This window comes from Pseudomyrmex gracilis, unplaced genomic scaffold (assembly GCF_002006095.1).
Source record: "Pseudomyrmex gracilis isolate BER0280 unplaced genomic scaffold, ASM200609v1 scaffold_0, whole genome shotgun sequence".
In the NCBI taxonomy this organism is placed as follows: domain Eukaryota; kingdom Metazoa; phylum Arthropoda; class Insecta; order Hymenoptera; family Formicidae; genus Pseudomyrmex; species Pseudomyrmex gracilis.
Window position 1 is genome coordinate 1701821 of NW_018020584.1, and position 25548 is coordinate 1727368.

At 37.1% G+C, this 25548-nt stretch overlaps 7 protein-coding genes across 13 annotated transcripts; 2 read left to right on the top strand and 5 right to left on the bottom strand.

Annotated features, from left to right (window-relative positions):
• Window positions 1-863: 863 nt before the first annotated feature.
• On the bottom strand, window positions 864-1804 carry LOC109851816 (prefoldin subunit 2). Its single transcript, XM_020422322.1, has 3 exons — window positions 1528-1804; window positions 1183-1306; window positions 864-1068 (listed from the first exon to the last, which is right to left on the bottom strand). The coding sequence occupies exons 1-3, from the start codon at window positions 1659-1661 to the stop codon at window positions 883-885; spliced, it is 444 nt and encodes a 147-aa protein (XP_020277911.1). The 5' UTR covers window positions 1662-1804; the 3' UTR covers window positions 864-882.
• A 495-nt stretch (window positions 1805-2299) lies between these two features.
• LOC109851693 (low molecular weight phosphotyrosine protein phosphatase-like) lies at window positions 2300-4366 on the bottom strand. Its single transcript, XM_020422061.1, has 4 exons — window positions 4010-4366; window positions 3623-3813; window positions 2751-2912; window positions 2300-2657 (listed from the first exon to the last, which is right to left on the bottom strand). The coding sequence occupies exons 1-4, from the start codon at window positions 4050-4052 to the stop codon at window positions 2562-2564; spliced, it is 492 nt and encodes a 163-aa protein (XP_020277650.1). The 5' UTR covers window positions 4053-4366; the 3' UTR covers window positions 2300-2561.
• Window positions 4367-4476: 110 nt separating this feature from the next.
• LOC109851759 (low molecular weight phosphotyrosine protein phosphatase-like) lies at window positions 4477-5502 on the bottom strand. Its single transcript, XM_020422197.1, has 4 exons — window positions 5355-5502; window positions 5020-5210; window positions 4734-4895; window positions 4477-4647 (listed from the first exon to the last, which is right to left on the bottom strand). The coding sequence occupies exons 1-4, from the start codon at window positions 5389-5391 to the stop codon at window positions 4564-4566; spliced, it is 474 nt and encodes a 157-aa protein (XP_020277786.1). The 5' UTR covers window positions 5392-5502; the 3' UTR covers window positions 4477-4563.
• A 458-nt stretch (window positions 5503-5960) lies between these two features.
• LOC109851881 (40S ribosomal protein S27) lies at window positions 5961-6837 on the top strand. Its single transcript, XM_020422458.1, has 2 exons — window positions 5961-6068; window positions 6516-6837. Exon 2 carries the CDS (start codon window positions 6517-6519, stop codon window positions 6772-6774), a length of 258 nt encoding a protein of 85 aa, XP_020278047.1. The 5' UTR covers window positions 5961-6068; window position 6516; the 3' UTR covers window positions 6775-6837.
• A 392-nt stretch (window positions 6838-7229) lies between these two features.
• Window positions 7230-13651, bottom strand: LOC109864072 (AP-1 complex subunit beta-1). 6 transcript variants are annotated; one of them, XM_020421844.1, is made up of 12 exons: window positions 13465-13651; window positions 12702-12826; window positions 12359-12529; window positions 10807-10833; window positions 10459-10704; window positions 10044-10304; window positions 9522-9944; window positions 8727-9411; window positions 8335-8596; window positions 7893-8244; window positions 7596-7787; window positions 7230-7496 (listed from the first exon to the last, which is right to left on the bottom strand). In XM_020421844.1, the coding sequence occupies exons 2-12, from the start codon at window positions 12807-12809 to the stop codon at window positions 7422-7424; spliced, it is 2802 nt and encodes a 933-aa protein (XP_020277433.1). In that variant the 5' UTR covers window positions 12810-12826; window positions 13465-13651; the 3' UTR covers window positions 7230-7421. The 6 variants fall into 6 exon arrangements, with proteins under 6 accessions (XP_020277433.1, XP_020300555.1, XP_020300817.1 ...); XM_020444966.1 differs by lacking the exon at window positions 13465-13651 and adding an exon at window positions 13378-13446 and having other exon boundaries at window positions 12702-12814; XM_020445228.1 differs by lacking the exon at window positions 13465-13651 and adding an exon at window positions 13056-13267 and having other exon boundaries at window positions 12702-12814.
• A 586-nt stretch (window positions 13652-14237) lies between these two features.
• Window positions 14238-18826, top strand: LOC109863776 (coatomer subunit beta). 2 transcript variants are annotated; one of them, XM_020444322.1, is made up of 9 exons: window positions 14238-14333; window positions 14465-15089; window positions 15171-15504; window positions 15668-15956; window positions 16061-16401; window positions 16490-16751; window positions 16830-17642; window positions 17718-17953; window positions 18054-18826. In XM_020444322.1, the coding sequence occupies exons 2-9, from the start codon at window positions 14725-14727 to the stop codon at window positions 18279-18281; spliced, it is 2868 nt and encodes a 955-aa protein (XP_020299911.1). In that variant the 5' UTR covers window positions 14238-14333; window positions 14465-14724; the 3' UTR covers window positions 18282-18826. The 2 variants fall into 2 exon arrangements, with proteins under 2 accessions (XP_020299911.1, XP_020299902.1); XM_020444313.1 differs by lacking the exon at window positions 14238-14333 and adding an exon at window positions 14341-14464 and having other exon boundaries at window positions 14671-15089.
• A 177-nt stretch (window positions 18827-19003) lies between these two features.
• LOC109864027 (transient-receptor-potential-like protein) lies at window positions 19004-25037 on the bottom strand. The gene is made up of 17 exons (XM_020444827.1): window positions 24719-25037; window positions 24386-24608; window positions 24030-24224; window positions 23736-23925; window positions 23476-23661; window positions 23167-23357; window positions 22807-22985; window positions 22409-22693; window positions 22060-22250; window positions 21622-21704; window positions 21366-21487; window positions 21108-21295; window positions 20642-20832; window positions 20336-20535; window positions 19929-20252; window positions 19652-19772; window positions 19004-19547 (listed from the first exon to the last, which is right to left on the bottom strand). Exons 1-17 carry the CDS (start codon window positions 24926-24928, stop codon window positions 19102-19104), a joined length of 3525 nt encoding a protein of 1174 aa, XP_020300416.1. The 5' UTR covers window positions 24929-25037; the 3' UTR covers window positions 19004-19101.
• Between the last annotated feature and the right edge of the window lie 511 nt (window positions 25038-25548).

Sequence of the window (25548 nt, forward strand, 5' to 3'; positions counted from 1 at the left end):
CAATAATACCGTCTCAATTATAATACTTTGACACTTTTTTTGCCATTTTTATAAATAATTAAAAAACACAGTTTAGCAACCGAAGAATACAACGGCGATTTGTATACAAACATATTTGCGCTTACAAAAAGCGCTGCGCGTAGCAATACTGTTCAGCAGAAGTAACGCAGCAATTGCAACTGCTACATGAAGCCGCTACGTAGCGCTACGTAGCGCTAGCTTCGGCTAAACACACCCACTGATCCACACGATTCTACACCGATGGTCACAAAATCTAGTTATTTCGAGGAAAGCAGGGTGTGCAATCTTTTTAATTTCCCCACGTATTAATCAAAGTAAATCAATATGGCGTTTACCCGCGTAATTGAAACGGTCTTTTTCTACAGCGCAGTCAAATATATAAACATCAGAAGAACAAAGTTTATTCAATTTATGTTTCTTGTGTCACTTATATAAATTATTAAAATTATTGGTAGGGATAGTTAAAATTTTTGACTCCATTTAAACTCTTATTGTACTTATAATAAAACATTTGTTGTGCATGAAGTATTTTACAAATTTATGAGTAACTAAGCTTTATAACACATAAAACTTATATACGTGTATGTAATTTATCTACGAAATGTTATACAATATCAAAACTTATTTATCAACTTATTTTGATGAAAACATAGTGTACAGAAAATGGAGAAATACTTCTTGATATAATTTTTATAAAACACACAGTGCACAGTTATATCATGCAAAATAATAAATAAATTCAGAGAATGAAATTTTAAAATGCGTGTGTACATTAGAATTTTTTGCTCTTAAATATAAACTTGTCTCAACCTTTTCTCTTACACATATAAAATATTTTAATATGTAATGCCATAAAATATTTTATTGTAAAACGTCAAACATTTTTGGATTGACAAGAACATTTTTCTTTTCTTCTTTACTGTTTTCCTCTTCTTGTGGCAAATCATCTTGACCTTTGATTCTAATATTGTGCTTATCCTTGTATTCATTTATCTCAACTCCTTTTTTTGCTAACTGTTCGTTTAGGGTATCTATTACTTTCAACAACTGGAAACATATATGACAATCATAAAAGTACATTCAAGAATTGCGTCTTGATCAAAGAAACACACTGAAGAAATGTTAACGTTGATGCAACGCAGTAACAGACAAATTGTATACCTGTTCTTTGTTTGTGACCAGAGCAGGCATTACATCTTCCACTGTGCGCTCGCATAAAACACCACCAATCATTTTGTAACACTTTCTCTTGGGATCCACATTTTTTAGTGTGTCAATAACGATTCTAAAATCATATCTGAGTGAGTAATAATAGCAACGATCAAATCATTGCATTTGTTTTCCTTTGTTCCAATTGTAACAAAAGAAAAAATATAACAAGAAATATTTTTTGAATTAAAAATATCCAATTTTAAATTATGAAGTTCTCTTTGCGTTTACAATAATTCGAAATTGTCAAGAAAAAAGAATATACGCATATATGTATAGGTTAGAAAAGTATCATACTTGTGCTCGTTCAATTCCATTTCCATTTCTGACAGTTTACTCGCCAGCAATCTCTGTTCATTACGAAGTGATTGAAACTCCATCAATATCTCGTCGCCGCTTTTCGTCTTCGAATCTTTTTTCGAATTTGCCATTATTAGAAGTTCTAATCAGATCTATTACGACGTATCAAACAGAATACCACAGAGCCGATAAATTTTTATAGCCTTACTCCTTTCTTATGGAGCCATTGGCGTTCACCATGTTAATTGCTGCACTGTGTTCTTTCTTTGCACATTCATGTGAACTCATGTTCTAGTTCAGTTCTGAGTGATTTAAAAAGAACAAACCTACGGTATGTATACATAAAGAAAAGTTTATACATATGTATACATAAGTTTACGGAGTCATTCCGATTGTTGACTCATAACTTTTTTTTGTTCTATTTTTACAGTTTGCATGTGAGTGTACCTTTATATAGTCTTATACCTGAAAAATCAATTGGCTAACACTCATTCGTACACAAACGGATCTTATTGGAAAAAGAGGGAATTGTCAATTGTATTTTTCAACTATTAATGTGTAGAGATTATGGCTGCTTTCCTTTTAGGAGACACAGTCGACACAAGTCGACACAAGAGTCATTCTGTCTTTGTTCAGTATTCAGTGAGAAACAAAGACAGAATGACTTTTGTGTCGACTTGTGTCAACTGTGTCTCCTAAAAGGAAAGCACCCTATGTAGAGAATAGAAATTTAAACTCAGAATATTCGCAAACAAGTATAATCACATAATTGTTGCTAATTTTTTAATGAACAATTACAACAAAGTTTACAGAAAAACATTCCTTCCCTAGGCACCTCGGAAACCGTGTAAGTCGTAAGTCGTATTTAACAAAAATATGTAGAAAAAACAATGGAAGACAATGGCGCTAGTTAGATTCCTACCCTATAGAGTCTATAGGGTAGGACCTTTCGATCTCGAGTAACCTGAGATCAGGTGGAACAAGCTTAGAAGAAGAAAAGAAATTTATCATATTATCATACGATCCTTTTCTCATTCCTTGTCCTCTCGACCGTTAATCTTCAAAAATTCTCGCACACTCTTTAGAGCTTGCTGAAATGCTGTCTCAAATCCAGCACTGTCAGCATCCTATATTTGTATATATATGAATAGAAAAGATTTAGAAACTGTACATATATTCTTTTTATTACACAGTATGTACTTTAAAAACGCAACGCTCACAAAAAGAGGATCCCTAATACCAACTATTCCAGCTGGATCATATTTTCCAAGTAATTCTATCTTTGCTCGACTATTTTCCGGTGATATCTCGTGCAACTTGTAAATATTGTACTCGTCCATTCCAAATATCCAATCAAATTTATAGAAATCGTCCGTTGTAATCTGAAGTTATTAATATTCTACATATTACCCAGCAAACAATTTCTGTTTTTGACAATTTCGGCGCAGACCTTGGTAACAGAAACTGTTTGCAGAAATGCTACAATACGGAAACACCGCCAAAATTGATAGCACACAGAAAGAAAAAACGCAACAACTCTGTTGACAAATACATGAGAGTATTGCAGCCAAAACGATTCCATATATGTCAGTGAAATTAACAACAAAAAGATGGTCGATTGCAAGCAGATCTGCTTTTGGCAATACTGTGACCAAACAGTCCGCAAAATTGTATCAGAAATCTGTTTACGACAAAAGTCGGGTTGATCTGTTAAACGCATTGACGACAGATTGCCACCAAACGCCAAGCAGGTCTGTTCGTGTATACGTGCGGACTGTTTGCAATTTGGCGCCAACAGACAATGACCAAACCTATTCCGGATTTTGGCTTCACTTTGGCGATAATTTGGCCTCGCTTTGCTTGTGGCAGACTCTGTCATCATTTTGGTCGCATTTTGACATTTCACATGTTGACAGACATGGTTAACAAACCATATCCTACTGAGGACACAGATAGATATGGTTCTGTGACCGAAATGTTTGCTGGGTATGATTTTATATATCATTGAGAAATATTAATAGGGGATAATATATTAATAGAATATTTTATCAACAAAGGCTCACATTCGAATCGCAAATTATGTGATACTTGCTTGTCTGGCAACGTGAGAGTAATTCGTAATTCCAGCTTTTCGAAGAGTGGACATTGCTCTTGGTTCAGGACTATTGCCTACATGATACCCTAAGATACCAGCACTTTCGACCTCCCAGAAATCAGACAAACCCATTTCTTGCACTTGAGTCTGAAATGCTGCTTCTGCCATAGGAGAGCGGCAGCTATTACCTATACTCATACGTAAAAGAAATCTTAATTTTCAAACGGAACTATTAAAATTATTATTTTTCTTAGATAGATGCTGCTCTTATGAACGCATCTCTTACGGAATACAAGAAAATGGTAAAACAGTTATAACCTTACATAAAAAAAACTAAATTATACACCTCAAGTTCAACTTATAACAATTTGTAAATTAAAGTACCTAAACAAACCATAAGAACTCTTTTCTTTTGCATTTTATTCATTCTTGCACGATTAAGCGTGATAATATCTGAGTTCTGGGAACGCGGTATAACAATGGCGCTACCTGTGCTATTGCATCATTCTATTCTCTTCAATGAGAGAAAGGTCCGCGGTCTGCGCATAGGGGTGAAATAGTGGGAAGAGCGTTGCGCACTAACAAATTATTTTTTAATATAGATATTTGAAAATTTTTTCTCCAAAACATGACATTAGAAGTGAATTAATCAGTGTAAAGACTAAGATGAACTATACTAGTATTTTTGACAATCTCAATTATCAAACAATATAATAGTTTTTCATGAAAATGTGCAAGATTGCTTGAAATGGTAATAACAATCAGAAAAAAGAGAAATAAAAATAGTATGAAAGTAGCAAATATTACCATTATATCACGTATAATTTTATACACAATATATGTACAATAATTGTACATTGTATCCATCCTTATAAGAACTTTAAAATCTAAATTAATTACATTGTAATAAATTAATATTCAAGTATATATTTCTTGCATTAACTCGTGTGTTTGTTCAAAAACACTGTTATACTTCTCAGACATTGTTCATAAGCCTTCTGGAATCCGGCACTCCCACTATCCTGTGAAATAATTAGAAAGGCCATCAATGTAATTTCCGATCTCTCTCATTTTTTGACTACATAAATGCTACAAAGAGATTACATACGTAATACGGATCTCGTATTATAATTTCTCCACTTGGATCGTAGCTTCCTAAAAGCTCCACTTTTGCCTTACATTCGTTTGGCTTTAATCCATTTAATTCTTGAATGTTTGCATCATCCATACCAAATATCCAATCAAATTTATTAAAGTCTTCTTGTGTTATCTACATAAAAATAAAACAACTTCAATATATTATATAGATAATATATACACTACTGAAATAATTCGAAAAAATTATTAGCAAATATGCTTAATTCACATAATATATTATTTTTTCTAATTCTTACCTGACGAGCTCGGTGAGAATAATTAGTAACGCCGTTTTCTTTTAATGTACTTAAAGCTCTATGATCTGGCTTTTTACCTGTATGGTATCCTATAATAGCGGCGCTATCTACCTCCCATTGATTTCTCAAACCTCTTTTGTTCATTTCATTTTCAAATACAGCTTCTGCTATTGGTGAACGACATATGTTGCCTATAAGGAAACAAAAATTATAATAACTAACAAATTAGCAAATTGCAAAATTTTTCTTCAACATACAAAGTGACACAAAAATGTATGGTTTTCCATGAAAATCTTTTTTCTGTATATTTGAGAATGCATATATAGTATTTTTACCTAAACAAACCATAAGTACTCTTTTTTTCTGCGACATTGTAATAAAGTTTCTATTTAAGTTGATTTCTATTTAACTTGGTTAAAAATGTTTTATAAAACGCGCATGAGCGCTCACCTCAAAACAAACGTGCTCAAACCATAAGAGAGTGTGTAATGTAATCGCTTTTTCCGCCATGTAAGCCAGCGCAATGTCCATGGGTGGTGCACATTGGCAACTACGTAGCCATATCCACGAACGCCTTGTCGGTATGCTTGTACACAACGCGTCACTGAATCGCGGAATAGGCGCGGGGATCGGGGGGCAAGCGGGGCGGTTGCTCGTAGCGCCAACGAGCGCCGTGCGAACTAACTAGTAGCAATCGGTTGTCCACAACTACGTCGTGTCGATAATGTAACTGCTCTTNATACGTATCGACAACTCGCTCGTGGACATCGCTACGTAGTTGCCAATGTGCACCACCCATGGACATGCGCTAGCTTACGGGCCGGAATAATGGTACCCAAAAACTCTTATGGGCCTGGCCGCTCTCAGGCTTCTCTCTGTTTAAATTGACCCTGTGTTACATCTTTACGTTGGTAACGCAAAGAAGTTCCTAGACTTTTAGCCGTTTTGCGTGGAATCGGCTAATGTTCCTTTTTACAGTAACAGTGTATTGAAGACACGTGGTTACGATTGTAATCATCGAATCTAAGGCGAATTACCGAGCAAATCAGGTAAATACACGCGATAATTTAGTTGCTATCACGTATAGATCTTGTATATCTTTAAAGCGATGAAGTTAGGTCACTCTGTGTTAAGGTAATTACGTGCATATCGCAGCGCGGCATGGCCATTGCTCTTCGCGGTTGTCTCGCCCATTTGTGCGTCGCGAAGAGCACGGTCAATTGACTAAGTATATCCAATCGTTTTAAACCCACCGACGTTTAACTGATGGAATTTACGTTACTTTCGGTCTTATTTTTTGATTTTCTGCGTAGTTTTGTTTATCGTAATTGCCACGCAAGTTATTGCACAACATTGTGTATACACGTTGTTTCTTGTCAATAGAACAAGCTGTGACAGTACGAAAAAAAACGTGCCTGCGTGTTAGGAGGAGATATCTTACAAATACACTTAAGATATTACTAAGATTGTTTTTTTTCTTTTTAATCTGATTAAAGGATGCCGTTGGCCAGAGACTTCCTCCATCCAAGTCCCATTGAGGAAAAGAGGAAACACAAACTGAAGAGGCTTGTCCAAAAGCCCAACAGTTATTTCATGGATGTAAAATGTCCAGGTTGCTATGCTATCAAAACCATCTTCTCACATGCCCAAAGGCCGGTAGAATGTGATGGATGCCGCACAATTCTTTGCACTCCAACAGGAGGAAAAGCAAGATTAACAGAAGGTTGTTCTTTTAGAAGAAAAGTACAGTGCTAATCTTGTGTAATGTATTCTTCTCTTTATATTCGATAAATAAATACAATCACATTGTATATTATAGAATTTTGTTTTATTGTAAAACAACACCTGTTATCCATGATATAGGAAATAAGTCTGTATAAAAGTATTTTTTTTTACTTAGTTTATGAAGTTTTACTTTTAATAGTAATAATAAAAGTACATGAAAAAATGAGTTTTTTTTTTAAGTTGTAGCATAAACTAATAAAAAAAAACAAAGTTTTATACACATTAATTTACATATATGTAACATTTAAAATTGATTTCTCATACATATCACATTTCATACTTTTATTTGAAGTATAATTTTCCAAATGTCAACAAAAAGTAACGTTTATTGATTAAAAATGATTTATATGTTTATATGTAAAATCGGACGCGGAAATAAAAACATACATTATCATAAATTTTTGTTTTTATCTATGTTTTTTTTTAATAATACATTTTAATATACATTTCATAATCTGTAACATAATTTTTCTATAGAATGTTCCAAGTTACTTAAATTTCATGCACGATACGCAGACGTATAACATAGATAGCTTCCACAAATAGGCTGTTGCGCATACTTGCATTTATGTCTTTTATAATCTGTCAATGTCCTAACTGATGAAACAGAGAAAAACTTAAGAATGTAAGATGGCATTGTATGCTTGGAATACGCCAGGTGCGACTTCCACAGATCGAGATTTCAAGGACAACTGTAATGAAAAAAAAACAAGAGATAATCATGTAAGATCAAGAAAACGCAAAGATTTCAGACGAAATATAAGATATAATGTGATTGTAGATACACGTACCGTAACATCAGGATTGCCTGGCTGAATTTTCAATTCGTTCAATACCCAGACGTTATTCGTCAATTTAAGGGATTGATAAAGCATATCTTGTCCTTCCACATTTCTTTTGGCAATTGTGAAAACATTGTTCTGTTGCATCTTTTGCACAACTTGATCCGCCGTCAACATTATTCCATTCAACGTATATTGCACCTGCAAGTAATAAAAACGTGTCGTTTTTTAGAGATCTGTTTCTATAAAATGTTTTCACACCATTTATGAATTTAAAAAAAAAAGAAAAAAAAACCGTAAAGATACCTCATTTTGTGCAGGGATGTCTTTCCACGTTGAAAGAAACACTCTCTTATCTAGCTGACCATCTTCCGTGAAGTAGACGTTCATCGGTACGATACACGCAAAATAGAAAACGTCGATGTTGTTTTTAATAGCGACTTGAAGATTATTCAAGGGTTCCATGCGTTGCACCGCACCTACAGTGGACAATGTAACGCTTGTTTCGACCATCGCTCCGGGAGCCAATGGAGCCGGTACGTGCAACGGAGCCGCCGGTGTCAGACCGAAGCTGTTCTTGTTTAACTGTATCGCGAATCCTCCCATGGGTTGCATCGTCTTGTTTGTGAAAACCATGTCCATACTAATTTGTCCGTTCCTGCCAGACATCAATGACATTTCGTAACGATATAAATTACTTACAATCACGAGACAAAATAAAATTAAAAATATTTTATTTTTTAATTACTTTCTCGAAAATGTTCCCCAGATATCGAAACCTTTTCCCTTTTCGGCTGGTAGCCAATTAACTTTAGGCGTAATATAAGATGCGGGTCCTTGGCTGAAACCAAATATGTCACCAAGCAGACCTGTTGTACTCTGTGAAACAACCGGTGCAGCGGTCGTATTATCAGTATTGCTCAAAATTCCGTCTAAACCGCCACCTAAGAGATCCAAACCTAATCCTGCAGACTGTGAGGTAGGTGCCGGTTGAACTATTGCTGGGCCGCCTGGAACAGATAATAAAATGATACAAAATAAATAAAATGATACAAAAAACCAAAAGTCTAAAAACTAAATTTTTTAAATTAAATTAAATAAAACTATAATATCTGCGATTTTTCTAAGATATTTATATACCAATGTCCATGCTGAGAAGATCGCCTATGAGAGAGTCCTGAGAAGGTATGACTTGCGCGTGAGGTTGCGCGGTTGTGCGACTGGAATCCTCGTTTGAATTACTTCTGGCAGGCAACGATTTTCTGGCTCCCGCGGCTCTACCTTCCACGAACGCTGTAGGAGGTTTGTGATACACGGACGCTAAACTCGAGATATGACAGATCAATTCGTCCAACAATGTCGGCTCCAACAGATCTGTTTCCTCCGAGATCAGAGGTTTTTCTGCGAGCACTACTTCTTTCGCCGCCGCTGGATCGGTGCTGAGCAGCCGCCAGTATATAAAACCGCGGTCGCGTAAATCAGGATTATCGGAATCCTGTGTGGCCAAGCTGAGTACTTGTTGAACCAGCTCTTGTGTATCCGTGGGCCTCTTGAGAAACAGCTTTACAATTGCGGTGAGCAGTTGTAGCTGCACCTGAGTATTCTCGTCATGGAATCCTTCCAAAAAGCTCTCTAACAGTTCATCCGCGTTGTCGATGCGCTCCGCGTACTCGCCAATGATCCAAATCATAGAAGCGCGTGCCTCTGGCTCGTCCAGAGTGTCGAGATTCTCACACAAAGTCGAAATTATACTTTCGTATTTGTTAGGATACTTGCGGAATATGTCCTTTATTACTACAATTGCTTCTTGAACGACATAGTTCACCTGAAAAAATCCACAAATTTAAGATATCTAATATGAATAAAAATTTTTTTCAAAAAACTTGTTATTTTTAACTTGTAAAATATTTTCTTGTATGTACGTTGTATACATACCTTGGTTTGTATCAGATCTAGCAACGTGGCGACGCAACGCTCCGCAGACGGCTCGACTTTTATAGCGCAGCGACCGATAGCTCTCACAGCCTTTCTCACGAAATCCACATCAACTTCGGTGGCGTATTCTTTCAGTTCCGATAGAACTTGCGCGATGTTGGCTTGTGACGCTAAGCGAATCATAATGTCCAGTTTCTCCAATTTTACATATATCGGGTCATTGTACTTAACAAAAAACACTTTCATCTCGTGTTTCAGGATATCAGGGCGCTTCTGTACGATGAGATTAATATTCCTCAGTGCGACATATTGAACCTCCGGCTCGGAACTCAATAACGTGACAAGAGGAGGTGCCAATTTCTTCGTGAGTGTACCAACAAAATCCGATTCGGACTGTAGCATTTCCATCAGTTTCATTAATACCTACAATAATGTCAACAACACAGAGCCAATTAACACACAATTACTTCTTTTACAAAACTTACAGTTCTCGGATCTTTTATTCATTCATAATATACCTACTTTGACAGCGGAAAGCACAACAGCAGCATTAGCATGTGCTAGACGTGGAGTGATTCTTTCGCAAATGCTTTGCGCCTCACGATCGTCTTTAGGCGAATAATTCGCCAACGAATCTAGAATAAAAACTTGGCCCCATTCCGTACATTCGTTGAGTGCTGTCAATAGTTTGTTTATAGTCTGTGCATTCATTTCCACTAATGGCTGACCGCTCGGACTAGCCTCGTTGATCTCAGATAGTGCAGCTACCGCATTTGCAACAACCTGAAGAACAATTTGTTTTTTTTTTTTTTTTTGACGCCTAATATCTCGCTAATAACATTTTGTTTATCGAATGATATAGACACATATGTTTATCTCGTAAAGTTGCAATAATCCACCGCTGTTAAGGTTTGAAGAAAAGTCTTATTATATATACCATTGGATTACTGTCGGACAAAAGGTCTTTCAACTGATCCAGAAATCCCTGGTCCTCGACTAAAGCTGCGTTAATGTCATAAAGTTTGGCGACGCATACGGCTGCGGTTTTTCGTACGTACGGGTCTTCGTCCTTCAGGCATTTGCGCAACGGCTCGCACAGGTACTCGGTTATCTTGTCGACGCGTATGCAACCCATCGTGCGAACTGCTAGCGCGCGTATCAACGGATTTGGATCCTCGCAATCCTGCACAAAAATCGGGCAAGCCAGGGATTCAAGTCTAGTCACAGTAGTGGCTATCTATTTTCAACCCATAAACTTTAACAAAATAGAAAGTAGCATTGGTACCTTTATCATCGGAGATGTCGCTAGCTCCTTTTGCGTGTCAGAACGAAAAAGGTCAAATTGGTCACCGTCACCATTTTTCATTAAGTGTTAAATATTATACTTATCAGCCATTTAAGAGATAGAGAGTGTGTAATGGAGAACTGATTATTTTTTAAAGAGCACGAGGTATTTTAGTTTTTCTCCCGTAAGTTATTTCTCGTATTATTATACAAATTAGTAATTAATATGAGGAAATTATTGTAAAGTAAATAATCAAGTGTGTTACATCGATATTAAATCATGCAAATAAAGATAACGATATGATTTTATACAAGAGAATATTATTATATTTACAAATATGTTATATGTTATTGTATTATAGTTTATTTTTCATATATGTAATACGAAATTGCATTCATAAAATTATATTGAAATTTTGATTGTAAATTGCGTGCAATTAGTAAATATAATTTTTATAAGAGCATCGATTAGTGTATGTGTATATAATGCAAACTTGTAGATACATATACATATATAGATATATATATATATATATATATATATATATATATATATAATAGAACATTTAAGAAATCATAATTTTCATGCTGTGTATATATTAGCAATTTGCGAGTAAGACATTAATATTTAAATTTCTTATTGTCTTTCCGATTTATAACAATATTACAATTATATTTATAACAATATTATAATTGCCATTTAAAAACTCATTATTTAATATACTTATATTGTAAATACAATTACGCTGAAAAAAATAAATACTTTCCTTCAAGCATATAAAATATTGAAATTAGCGTGATTTTTTTTTTTTTTGAGAAATTATTTCATGCGCAATTTTTAGAAATCAAGACAATATATTAGTGTGTCAGCGTAAACAAGAGTAACATATATACAACATTGTAAATCATCTATTTAATTTTAGTACACATTTAAAACAATTATTGCGAAAATACGCAGATGAATATGATACCTAATAGAATTCTGGAATTTGGTTTTGAATCATGTAATCGCGTAATAAAGCTAAAAAAAAAAATTTGTGTAGAAAATAATTAAATAATAGTCTAAGAATATTATACAATATGACACTGCTTATGAAAACAACCAAAGTCCAGACCCGTGCCCTTTGAAAAATAAACAATTCAGTAGTAATGAGCAAGAGAAAATATACATTCCATCCCATAATGCAGAGAGCTAAGCAAACTGTAATTTGCAAAGCACAGTCTGTACACAATATGAGGCACGCTGTCAAATAAGCACAAGCACCAAGTAATCAAAACAATATATATTTATAACTTGATGATTCTCATCAAATATAACATGAAACAACCAACCATGTCAGCTTGCCTCTCTTTACAGACAGTCTTACGGACTCCGAGCATCATATAAATGTCATTAAGAAAAATGTAAAGAATAAAGGTGCGTTTTAAATGTATATATATAAATATATATGTATATATATACTAAATTGTTTATATATATATATATACATATACATATATATATCAAAATTGTGATGAGACAATTTAAGTGATAAGGTTTTAAGACATATTACCTTGACGAATGTGTTGACCGCCATAATGGCCATGTCTGGTTGACTCTTGGCATAGTTCATCAGGTACAGATACACCAGCTTCTTCAACTCTAGATTGTCAGTTTGCATACAGTTTACTACATCGGGGAACAGCGCAGATACATCTTTGCCTACTGTCATAGATGCAATCACCTGGATAGTTTTAACAACAATGTTTTCATATTATGTATATCAAATATCATTCATGTGTGATACATGTGCATATAAAATAATATAATATTAATACAATAAAAATATGATATAAATAAAATATTAACAAAAAAAGATCAAAATTAGTTTTATGTGAAAACTAAACATATAGTACCTTCTTTACAGCTTCTTTCTTCTTTTCTTTTTTCTCATTATTCAATTCTGATTTGAGCTCAAATATTTCTCCCTTCTTTGTAGTAGTGAAATACTTGGAATCGGTCATCTTGTCTATATGACAGCCCGCATGTAAAATAAGAATAACACAAATATATATATGAATTTTTTATAATAATTAAAAAGTCATAATTTCAATGTTGCTTTATATATCAAGTGTTAATTTCGACTTTTACTTTGAGAAATAACTTCGCGATCTCTGAGAGAGTGAACTAAGGTGCGACCTGATATCGCAGAATCGACGTAAATGAAATATGAGCTGAAAATTACAGGAAAAAAAAGTAAAACAATTTACATTAATCGAGGAATCTACGAACAAGAAGAGTGATAATGATATAACGAGAGACGCGAGAATCCGCAGCGCAATTAAATCTCTATACATATAATGTGAACCGAGAGAGAGAGAGAGACCGGATCAATGTTCAGAATCTATGGTGTCGTAACGCTAACTCTCTCACTATCGAGAGTAAAACGTCAAACCGTGCACAGACTCGTATTCAACGGAGCTTATCGGAACAGACGCGATAGACACCACAAAGATGATTATGCGAAGATGCGATAATGAAATACGACATCGTTAAAATGTCGAGAGAACCGTATAAAAATGTAAAAATTACGGAGCATCTCAAACGGTTGCATCGGGAAAGCAAAGAAGCCGCTGCAACTCAGCTGCAACTGCTCGCGCGAAACTCATCATTAATTACCTGTCTATTTATTAGCGACACGAAAGCCGGGGAGAAGGGACGGCCGGAACGATCGAACGCTATCCGCACAGTCGCAAGAAAATTGAAATTAAATACCTTCCACCTCCGGGACAGAGAGAGAAACTTATATTCTATAAAAATTATCCGATTGCTACGTATGACCATGCGCTGATACTATGATGACAGTATCGACGAATTCGATTGGATGCACTAGTGCGCACTGAGTGCGTCCTCTTTCAGTGTTAGTCAAATACCAACACTGAAATATTCTACAACACATTGAAAGAAGACGCACTCAGTGCGCACTAGTGCATCCAATCGAATTCGTCGTATGACACTTGTACGCTATCGGAACACGCAGACTAACGCGCATGTAAGGCTCATTCTACAATAAGATATTAGTTTAGTCGTAAGCTGTATGTCGTAAGAAATGAACCAATCACAGACAAATTACAGAAGAATAATCGATTGTGATTGGTTCATTTCTTACGACTTACAGCTTACTACTAAACTAATATCTTATTGTGGAATGGGCCTAAGAGAAAGTAATAGATTTTCACCGCTTTTACCGATAAGTCCGTCCTCTCTGATTGGCTGCTTCGCTGTGAGAAACCCAGCGACACCCATGTGTACTTCCCATAAGGTTTGTTACTTCGATTAAATAATTGAATGTATAGAATTTTTCTTTGTAATATTTCTCCCCTTTTTGCCTTGCAATTTTTTTTTCATTTTTTTCGTAAGTACAAATACAGGATTTAAAAATCTAACAAATTAAAAGAGAAATCGTTAGTTGAGCATGATCGAAGTTGATTGGTTGCAATTAGTACCGATCTACCAGTCACTTCGACGACTGGGATGTTTCTCATCTTGTGAGTTTGTTAAATTTTGGACACGTATACCGTTTTATAAATTATATATAGCTGTATAAAATACAGACCAAGATTATTTTCCGCGTGATTTTCTTTATTTTAATCTCTCTCTCTCTCTCTATCTATCTTAGGTACGTATGTGTCCAGTTCACGCATTGCAACTGTATCCTACTCATTTGACGTCTCTGCAGCATCGCGAATACGTGCAATGTGTCAAAGATACATAACCTGTTATATCCGTTCGCGTGTTCGCTCTCCTTTCGCATGTCAAAGTTCTCGCGATTGAAAAAACTACTGGCCGCTAATAATATTATCAAAGTTCTGTGACTTTTTGTAGGTCATAAGAAAATTTTCGTTGTGCTAATACAGTGCAAAAAAAAAAGACAAAAAAATGGGCACGACAACCGAACAACCGTGCTACACCCTGATCAACTTTCCGAACGACGTGGAACTGAACGAGCTCCAGCTGAAGCAAGATCTTGAGAAAGGGAATACCAACCAGAAAATTGAAGCTCTCAAGAAGACAATTCATATGATTTTGATTGGCGAACGAGTGCCGTCGTTATTAATGACGATTATTAGGTTTGTTCTGCCTCTGCAGAATCATGTAATCAAGAAGCTGCTATTGATATTCTGGGAGATAGTGCCAAAAACCTCTGCCGATGGCAAACTCTTGCAGGAAATGATTCTTGTCTGTGATGCGTACAGAAAAGATCTGCAGCATCCAAACGAGTTTGTCAGAGGAACCACTCTTAGGTATAAACATAAGTGCAAATACAATATTAAAGTTGTTGACAGTCAGAATTGCAGAAATTCTAATCCAATGATTGATTGCAGATTCTTGTGCAAACTGAAGGAACCAGAACTCTTGGAGCCTTTAATGCCAGCAATAACCGGTTGTCTGGAACATAGACATTCTTATGTCAGACGCAATGCAGTGCTGGCTATTTTTACAATTTACAGAAACTTTGAGTTTCTCATACCAGATGCTCCCGAATTAATAGCAAAGTATCTTGAGGGAGAACAAGACATGTCATGTAGAAGAAATGCATTCCTGATGCTGCTGCATGCTGATCAGAACAGAGCTCTTGCTTATTTGGCTGCATGTCTTGATCAGGTGCCCAGTTTTGGTGATATCTTGCAACTGGTCATTGTTGAATTGATATATAAGGTATGTGTTATGAGAAATAGATTTAAAATGTTATATTTCTATAATGATTAAATAATATGTATAGTGTAATAATGGAATTTTTGTGTTTAAGTTAAGAAAATTAATGTTCTTGGATTTTTCTAGACGAAACTGTCGGTAACAGATAATAAATTTCATTTTTTAGGTTTGCCTTGCAAATCCGTCAGAAAGAGCACGTTTTATTAGATGTATTTACAGTTTGTTGAATTCACCTAGTGCTGCGGTACGATATGAAGCGGCTGGCACTTTAGTGACTCTCTCCAGTGCACCAACTGCAATTAAAGCAGCAGCTTCCTGCTATATTGAATTGGTTGTCAAAGAGAGCGACAACAATGTTAAACTTATTGTGTTAGATCGACTAATTGCGATGAAAGATAGTCCTGTATATGAAAGAGTACTTCAGGACCTTGTGATGGATATACTTCGAGTTTTAGGTATTACATTGATAACCATTATAACTACTGTATAATTGTATTGCAACCTGAGAAATTTATACTGTTGGAATACTCTGATGTTTTAAATATTATGTTTTAAATAGGATCACCAGCGTTGGAGGTCAGAACAAAAACCTTGGCTCTTGCTATGGACTTGGTGACAACTCGTACAATAGAAGAAATGGTGCAACTTTTAAAGAAAGAAGTTCTCAGAACAGCCGGCGGAGAACACGAGGATGCTGGTAGATATCGCCAGCTCTTGGTGCGAACTCTTCACGCTTGCTCGATGAAATTCGCGGATGTCGCTGCCACCGTCATTCCAGTGTTAACAGATTTTCTATCGGAAAGCAACGACGCGGCTGCCATGGATGTTCTGGTGTTTATTCGCGAAGTGATTCAGAGATTCGAAAATCTCAGACCGCTGATAATTGAGAAACTTTTAGAGGTACGTGCGCGACATCACAAATTTTAAAATACATAAGATCAGTGATATAAACAAAAATCTAAAGTTTTTTGTCTTGATTTTGAATTAGGTATTCTCTCATATACGTTCCGGCAAGGTGCACAGATCCGCGCTTTGGATTCTCGGAGAATACGCGACAACAAAAGAGGATATAGAAGCTGTGATGAGCCGCATACGCGCCGCTCTGGGCGAACTGCCGTTGCTTGAGGCAGAAAATAAGCGCCAAGCCGGCGAAAAATCCGAAGACGGTGACTCGCAAACCGCACCCGCACAACTCGTTACATCTGACGGAACATATGCAACTCAGAGTGCTTTCAGCACTGCATCTACACGTGAGCGATCTTTACTTTTACGCAAAATATATGGTACTTTTTTATATACTGCTTACACACGAACGTATTAATATATAGGGAAAAAAGAAGAGAAACGACCGGTATTGGTGCAATATATGATGGAAGGTGACTTTTTCATCGGAGTATCTTTGGCTACCACATTGGCGAAGTTAGCTCTTCGTTATAAAGTGCTGGAAACCAATATTGCAAAGAGCAACAAGTTGCAAGCGGAAGCGATGCTCGTGATGACTAGTGTGCTGCAGCTCGGCCGTTCCGGTCTTCCTGCCAAAGCAATGACGCACGACGACGCGGAAAGGATATCTCTGTGCTTCAGATCCCTCGCCAGTCCAATCCCTCTTGTGCAAAAGGTCTTTACAGAAGGGTGCCGCGACGCTCTTGAGAGAATGTTGACCGCGAAAGCGGAAGAGGACTCGCAAAATCAAAAAGCCAAGGAAAAACCGGGCAATGTCGTTCAAGTCGACGATGCGATACAATTCTTACAATTGAGCAGAGGATCCGATTTAGCTAACGGTGCCGGTGACGTGTTCGAACAAAGCCTCAGCGCGGCTGTGGCGGGACGACCCGGCGCCAGCGGAGATGCTTTAGCTCCGAACGCTTTGAGCAAAGTCACTCAGCTCACCGGTTTTTCGGATCCGGTCTATGCGGAGGCTTTAGTCCACGTCAATCAATACGACATTGTACTCGACGTTCTGATAGTTAATCAAACGGAAGACACTTTGCAGAACTGCACTTTGGAGTTAGCTACTATGGGTGATCTGAAGCTAGTGGAGAGACCACAACCTATTGTGCTTGCACCTAGAGATTTCGCCACTATCAAAGCAAACGTGAAAGTCGCATCTACAGAAAACGGGATTATATTTGGAAATATCGGTGCGATTATATTAAAGTAACATAAATGCTAAATCCGTTGTGAAGAGCTTATGTAACTTTCTTTCTTGTTTATAGTTTATGACGTATCGGGAGCAGGTTCTGACAGAAATGTTGTTGTTCTCAATGACATACACATTGACATAATGGATTATATAGTACCAGCAACGTGCACCGATGTGGAATTTCGTCAAATGTGGGCCGAGTTCGAGTGGGAAAATAAAGTCTCGGTCCATACAACTTTGTCAGATTTGAGAGAGTATCTTGCCCATTTACTAAAGTCCACGAATATGCGTTGTCTCACGCCGGAAAAGGTACGTTTAGTTTTCGATTTTGCAATGTTTCTACTAAATTAGTGCTCTCTTTTTGCAGTTATATAAATTATATTAAATTGTAATTTTTTGCCCGCTGTAGGCTCTTTCGGGACAATGTGGATTTATGGCGGCGAACATGTATGCTAAATCGATATTTGGCGAAGACGCGTTGGCAAATTTGTCTATCGAGAAGCCACTGAACAAACCTGACGCGCCAGTAGTCGGTCATATTCGTATCAGAGCTAAGAGCCAAGGTATGGCCTTATCGCTAGGCGATAAGATTAGTTCGGCGCAGAAGTGTCCGCAGACTAAAGTCGTACAAGCTTAAATTGTTGCGATTTGTTGAATTCCGCTCCGTACTCGAATTTTTTTCGAAATGGATATAATTACAGGACCTTAATAAATGTTGAATTTTGCATATCTGTAGCATTTATATATATAAATCATGTCGTTTAGACACACAAATTTCTGATTCTTTACGGATATTCTTTGGACAAGATATTCTTTGGCTTTTATCATGCTAATAAAAGTACAATGATCGACAATGAATCAGTTTCACGATAAAGAAAGAATGGTGTTTTCCATACTCTATTCATTTTCAACAGCTGTTGATCAGAAAAAAATTCTCTTGAATTGCTTAATTATTAATCATTGTACCTCGGACTCGATTGTATCGTAATGGTAGTAAACCGTGTATAACGTAAAAAGCGCAATGTTAATTTGTTTTATGTTTAATTAATTTAATAAAATTTTTTGCGCCAATCACACTATTGTGACGAGTCACAACTACGCAATTGGTGTTTTGCGCGCGCACACAAAAGGATAAGATAGGATTTATAAAAGAAAATAACCATACACGTCATAAATATATAAGCTTCGTTTTTCTTTATTTTTCTTTAGATGTAATATATATATATATATACATATACATAAAACATTATGTGTGTATGTTTTTAAATAAAATACTTTTCAAAGAAAATACCTTTTGATATTAAATTAGTTTTTTTAAAAGAAATTTGCGATATATATACATATATAAGTAAGAAAATATAACGCAGTTGTGTTTTTGATATATCAATACAAAATTATTTTAATTTCTCTATTAACTGATAATTAATAAATTTTTTATCTCTTACAATACTTCAAACCTAGAGCCAGCCCCCTCTTAATTTGTTACGCGATGTAACGTCGACGAGCTTTTCTCGAGCTTCATCTTTGCCACCGTCCGAAGTCGAAGTAATTGTCGGGATACACGGAAGTTTAGGACTGTGCAAAGATTTCGGACGCATTCTGATCGAACTGGTTCTGTCTTTGATTGTGGACGCGCTCGCGGCTGCAGCACCGGGTTTACTTTGACTTTCCTTGGACGCGCTAGAGAAAGTTTTCGCGTCAGTAGAAGTAGTGGTAGTGGTAATGGATTTCGTATTGACGGAAACTGCGGGTTTGACAGCAGTAGAAGTAGTTGTTGCGTTGGACCCAGTAGTAGTAACGACAGTCGTCGACACAGTACAAGTACTGATTGACGTGGTAGAAGCAGCCGGAAGAACAGTTAAGAATTGAGTGGTTGCGGGCTGATTAGAGGTTGATGATTGTTCTAAAGAAATATGCACAACACAAAAATATCGTAATAAGTAACATTATAAAATTAAATACGAAAACAACACTTTATCTTTTCTCTCGATAGCTTTAAATAATTACCGGCTGGTAGTTGAATTTTGGGTTGACGTTTTCTCTTTATTACTCGTGGTGGTGACGTACGAACTAGTAACAAAGGCGCTTTTGCGGTTTTCTCGTTGACGAAATCGAGCGATAATTTTGTCTACACAATTTTAAATAAATTATTATTGTTTGTACAGATATTATATGCTGCAGATAACAAGATTTGAAACTATATGTCACAAACTGTTCCTTTCTTTTACTGAATGTTGCTATATTATATATAATTTCTCACCAATCTTAATTGTTGATTTAATACCTGTTCGGATTCGAACGGTTGAGAACTAATTCCTTGTCTAGGTAACTCCTGAGTTTTGGCTTGTTTTGGAGATTTAGGTGATGAAGTTATGGATCCCGGAGTTCTAGGCTCGCCGTCGGTTTCGACGATTTCATGCAGAACGTGCAGTATCGTCGCCGCAGTAGTTTCCGGCAATTCCATCGGCACGTCCGGTTGGATTGGACTCTTTTGCGCCAGACGTTTCGCCTCTTCCATCGCTCTCTGTAGACTCTGCTGACTCTGCAGCGACGCTCTGGAGGTGCTTTTGCCGATTTGCGAGCTTTTAACGACCGCACTTTTCACGACCTACAAAAATTACGACGAGAAGAAGCTTATCAACAATCGATTGTTTTTCGTCGAATTGAAAGCAAACTCTAATTGTCTCGTACTTGGCTCCAGCGTTGCTCAACCGAAGTCAGTACAGCTAATCTGGCGACTCTCTTCCATCTCTGGACGATGTTCTCGTCTTCGGGTTGGAGCAGAGCCATTTCTTCCTGAAGATCGGTTTCGGCTGCATTCACAGGACCCGCCACCGTGAAGTCTTTCATTAATCTTCTCTCCCAGACTTTCATCTTCTTACCTAGTACAGCTAAACAGTTTTCAAGAACAAAAGCAATGTGTATGTATAAAAACTCGAGTTTTCCAACACACAGACACGACAGAATGTCATGTTGATTGCGCAAACATATGCTTACTCCTTTCTTTTTTATCGGCGGTGCCGATATCCATGCCGTTTCTGCGCAAGATGTCCAGGAGTTCGCATCTCCAGGATGACAAGTCACTTTTGAGTTCGTGAACGTCGTCCTCGGTAACGGGTTCCATTTCGTGCTCGCTATGCGCGTTTACAACGTAGCGCCATATCAAAGCTCTCATCACGGCTTCGTATCTGCAGAATTAACAGGATACATAGATTTATTATTTTTGCAGTTTGAACGTCATGTGAAATGTCTGCAGTTTAATATATATAAAATACGTATATTAAATTCTTTATATTAAATCACATTAAATTCATTACATTAAATTATAAAATACGTGCATTTTAAATTCAGCAAATATTAATATTTTTTTATTACTACTTTAATTAAATACTAATTACTGTTTGTATCCAATTGTATTGACAATTTTTTAATACTACAATTTTATTTTTTTATATTCCCTCACTTATAGTCTTGCGCACGTCGCCGCTGACTGCTGCGCCGACCGACAGGCTTCTTCTGCAAGCCGCAAAGTCGAAAAAGCAATTTCGGCGGCGGAAAGATATTAAACGGTGGTGGCAGGGTGCCGGTGTCTTCGAAGTAACTCATCCATAACTTAGTTCGCGCGAATTTCCACTCCGTGTCGGAATGTTCCTGCCGGCGTCAATGTATCCGTTGACGAGATCATTCAGATCGCGCGGATATATCGTGTGTTGGTTCTTACCTCAATCACGGCGTAGCTGTTGCTCATCATAGCTATCAGTAGATTCAATAGGACAATCACGTTAATTACGGAATACGATCCGAACATCAGCAAACCCCAGAATCTGGTGTACGATTTGATTCCTGAAGATAATGAACGTCTTGACCGTTTGGAAAATTATTTAAAAAATGCTGGGTTTTTGCCGACGAACAAAAAAAAAAGATAATCTAACGGAAAAATGGTAATTCTCATTCTTCGAATACACGAGTGAACGTACCAGCAAGTTCGAAGGTTTCGATACCAACCATACCGAAACTGGCCCAGAAAAGACTCTGACATGATTCGAACAGATTGCTGAATCTGCGAATATTTCGTGAGAAATCTTAGAAGTATTCATAATTTTTCTAAAACACATATATTAAAAGAATAATTGTTGAAAAAGAGAAGAGACACAAGTTTTTTGTAACATTAAATAATTTAAAATAATATATAAATATATATTATTCTCTCTGCGCAAAGAGGTATTTATTATACATATTGTGAAATTAATTAATTAGTGCTTTATTAGCTTTGATAAAGCATTAATTACGAGAAACGACGACATAGTTTGTTATTTTTAGATATGTAATTATTGGGCGCTCGCACGCGTCGGAAATATAGTTTGGAAAAAGATTCTCTCATACTCGTATCCGATCACTTCGATTAGTCCACTCACCTTCTCCATCTTAAGCAAGCTTCAGTATCTGCATCCCACGATGGATCCATCATATTACTGTAACACTTTCGCCTCTCGAGTTCCGCAAAATACCAAAGTAACTGATTTAAACCGCAGGCGAAGGCGAATAACACCAAGGTGTAGATAAAAAAGAACTTTACGATGTCGATCACCATTCTGCCCAACGATATCTACATAGAAGTGACATTTGTTTTTTATTGAATATCAGAGTCTCAAAAGACGCGTAAATGTTTTATTTACGTTGTTTAATTTGCTTCTGTATAATCTATAAAAGATATAAAAAATAAAATAAAAAAATATTTTTAACAATATCTTATAAATGCGATACCTGAAGAGGACCCAGATGCGGATTGATGCTAAAAAGATGAACGAGTTTCAAGGCACTGAAAACATTCGCGGCCGCAAACAGACCCTCCGCAATCAGCTGCGGATCAAAATCGCTCCAGTTTTCTCTCGGTATCAACGCGGCCGACGGATCCTGTCTTATCTCGGCATATTGTTGAAGATAAGCCGCCAGTCTGAGAACGCCAGTTGCGAGGTAGAGCATGTTTCGCGTGAAGTCGATGAAGTTCCACATGTTCCGTAAATAAGCTCGTAGACCGTCCACGTACATCTTAACGCATTTTCGAAATTTTTCTTGAATAAATTTTAGGTAAACAGAAAAAAAAGAAAAATTGAACAAAAAGATGAACAGAAAGAATTTTCGCTCCTCTGTTATTGGCGTACCTCTCTTGTTTCTTCCCAAATAAATCCAAAAACGTAAAACACCACAATCCCCTCCAGTGGTGTAGGAGGCGCACCCCTTTGTCGGGCTAAATAAGCCTCGAGATTCCTTTTCATTTCCTGGGTACCCAGAAGTCTGACAATTTGCACTTCCGCGCGCTGCGACACTAGCATGAGTATAACTAAAAACGCATTCGCCGTAGCATCAGTCATTCAAGTAAATTATTGTCTGTGACATTTAAGAAACATCGCATCATAATGTGAGTTTGGAAACAGTTTTTTTTTTTTAATTTTCTTCTTTTAATTTTCTTCTTTTTTTTGGGGGAGTAATTAAAATGTTTTGAAACGAAACACAGGACTCACACAGGAAGAACAAATAGGACGACGCGTGAACCAAGAATTTCATAAACGGTCGTCGCATAAGTTGTCCCGTGTTCGACCCGGGCATCAGATAATACATGATACAATAAAACGGAAATAGAAACGCCGTCTTTACAAGAATGCCAACTCTCTCTTTCGTAGACATTCTTCGGAATCCGGGAACACCTTCGTACCTTCAAATGTAGAATTAAATTTTTTTCTATTGAATGTTAAAAAATGTGATTCAAACTTTTGTAGAAAAAAAATTATTTCTACTTGAACGAGTAATTCTTCAATCTGCGAATTTCTTACCACATTGCCGCGAGCAGTTGCTGAACGTGAGAATGCGAAACGAATTTCTTTTGCTTGTATTTTATAGCTTGTTCCAGTCGTGCCAGTTGCTTGCTGAATTCGACATTTTCTTCGTCAGGATCGTAATTCAAAATGGTGTCCAGTTCCGTGGTGGTTCGAACGTGTTGCAACAGGTCCACGGCAAATCTGGTCGTTTACGATTATTGATCAAACACACGTAAGTATAAATATTTGCAATTACATTTTGCGCTAAAACTTACTTTTCTACTTGTCGCCGAAGCTTCAAATACTCGGTTCTGCTCTCCGGTTCCGACACAATCAGTTCTCTGAGTTCCCAGCTCAGCTGAAAGGCTCTCATTAGAGGGTCCGAAGAGCTCAGTGCTAACAAACTTGGACTCGCTAGAGCTTTGTATTCGGAAATTCTGGTCGATGACAATCTCAACGGATCGCCTAGAGAATGCTACGATTAAACCTTTTGTCAACAGATTGTGGAAAACAATGCAGATTTCTTAAAAAAAAAAAAAAGAAAAAACTAAAAATGTGCCATCTCTCACTGGTCACTGCTCGAAGACAATCTTCACAGCCGCATCTCACATCGTGTGGCATCGGCAAAGTGGCTCCTCGGTCCAGCAGTAGCTTCAAGATCTCGTAATTATTGCGCTGCGCCGCGAGCACCAGAGGTGTCATGTCCATCGGATATCTAGCGGATGCGGGATCGACCTTCTGCCAACTATGTATAATCTCCTTTTCTGTAAAAGAACGAAGAAACGAATATGTATAAAATGTAGATACAAAAATAATATACACGGTGTTTGTTTTGTGTAAAGTTTATTTGTTTTACAAGTACGGTCACATGATATTGATACAATCAGGATGTTATGTTCTCGACGATGTGTCGATTTAGACTCACTATTATCTTCCATTATTTGATTCGCCGTAAGAAGTTCCTCGTGTTCCAGCAACAGTTCGACTGCCTCTACAAATTCCTGATCGATAGCGTGAAGCAGGGCGTCTTTGGTCTCGACTCCCATCACGACGAGCAATTCGACCATTTCTAAATTTTCCGCCTCTATGGCCAGCGTCAAGGCGCCGCGACCCAGACTATCCGCACAGTTTACATCGAGTTGTTTTTCCTAAAGTTATATTTATATATATACAAATCACAATCATTAAACGTTGTATAAAAACAGTTTAATTTCACTTCGAGATCCTCTGTAAATTGGAAACGGAAATTCAAGTTTACTTTGTCCTTGTTCGCTAGCTGCAGAAGTTTCTTGACATTCGGCAGGTCGCCCCTTTCCACGGCCAACAGATATTTCTTTTCCTCGATATTGAGCGGACGTGGAAGATTGAGCACATAGTCGTTCATGTCCTGGATGTTCCCGGACGCTTCCGCGTCCTTCGCATCGCTCATCTTGAAACCGCCCGACTCACCTTTTCTCTCCGAAACCATCTTCAAAATCACTCATGCATCACGAATGACCGTCTGTGTCATTTTTGTTCGTCACCGTGACGATGAGAGACGCGGAAGCTTCGAATAGCTCTAGAGAAGATATCGAAAGGTATTCTCTTTTCTGAAATACGGTCGACTCTTCGCGCGCGGAGCGTCACGCCGGTTATATAGGGGATGATGCAAATTGAATTACACGCGATAACCCAGACCCACTTTTTTGTCCCTGCGGATAATGCGAAACAAGAGTTAGCGCAGTAGTGCGGTCGCCGCTAACCGTGACTGTGTACAACTGGCGACTAATTTGCTTATCTATATCCTGTTAGCCATCTATGCGCTATATTTGCGGATTGAATCTGGAAAATAGAGATATCGGATATCGTTGAAACAAAAAAAAAAAGTCGGCGACGATCGTCAAGACGATAAGCCGGATAATTCCTTGTCATATTCTGCAACGCAGTCTCCTCTAAATAAACATTTATGTCGCTTTGTGTGTGACCGTTATATATAGTTTTATTAATCAAAAACATATGTTAATTACATGCTGTTTAATTAATTTTGAGATAAAATCTCGACGAGAAACGTGTGACTATTTGTTTCGAAGTGTTTTGTGATTTCGAACA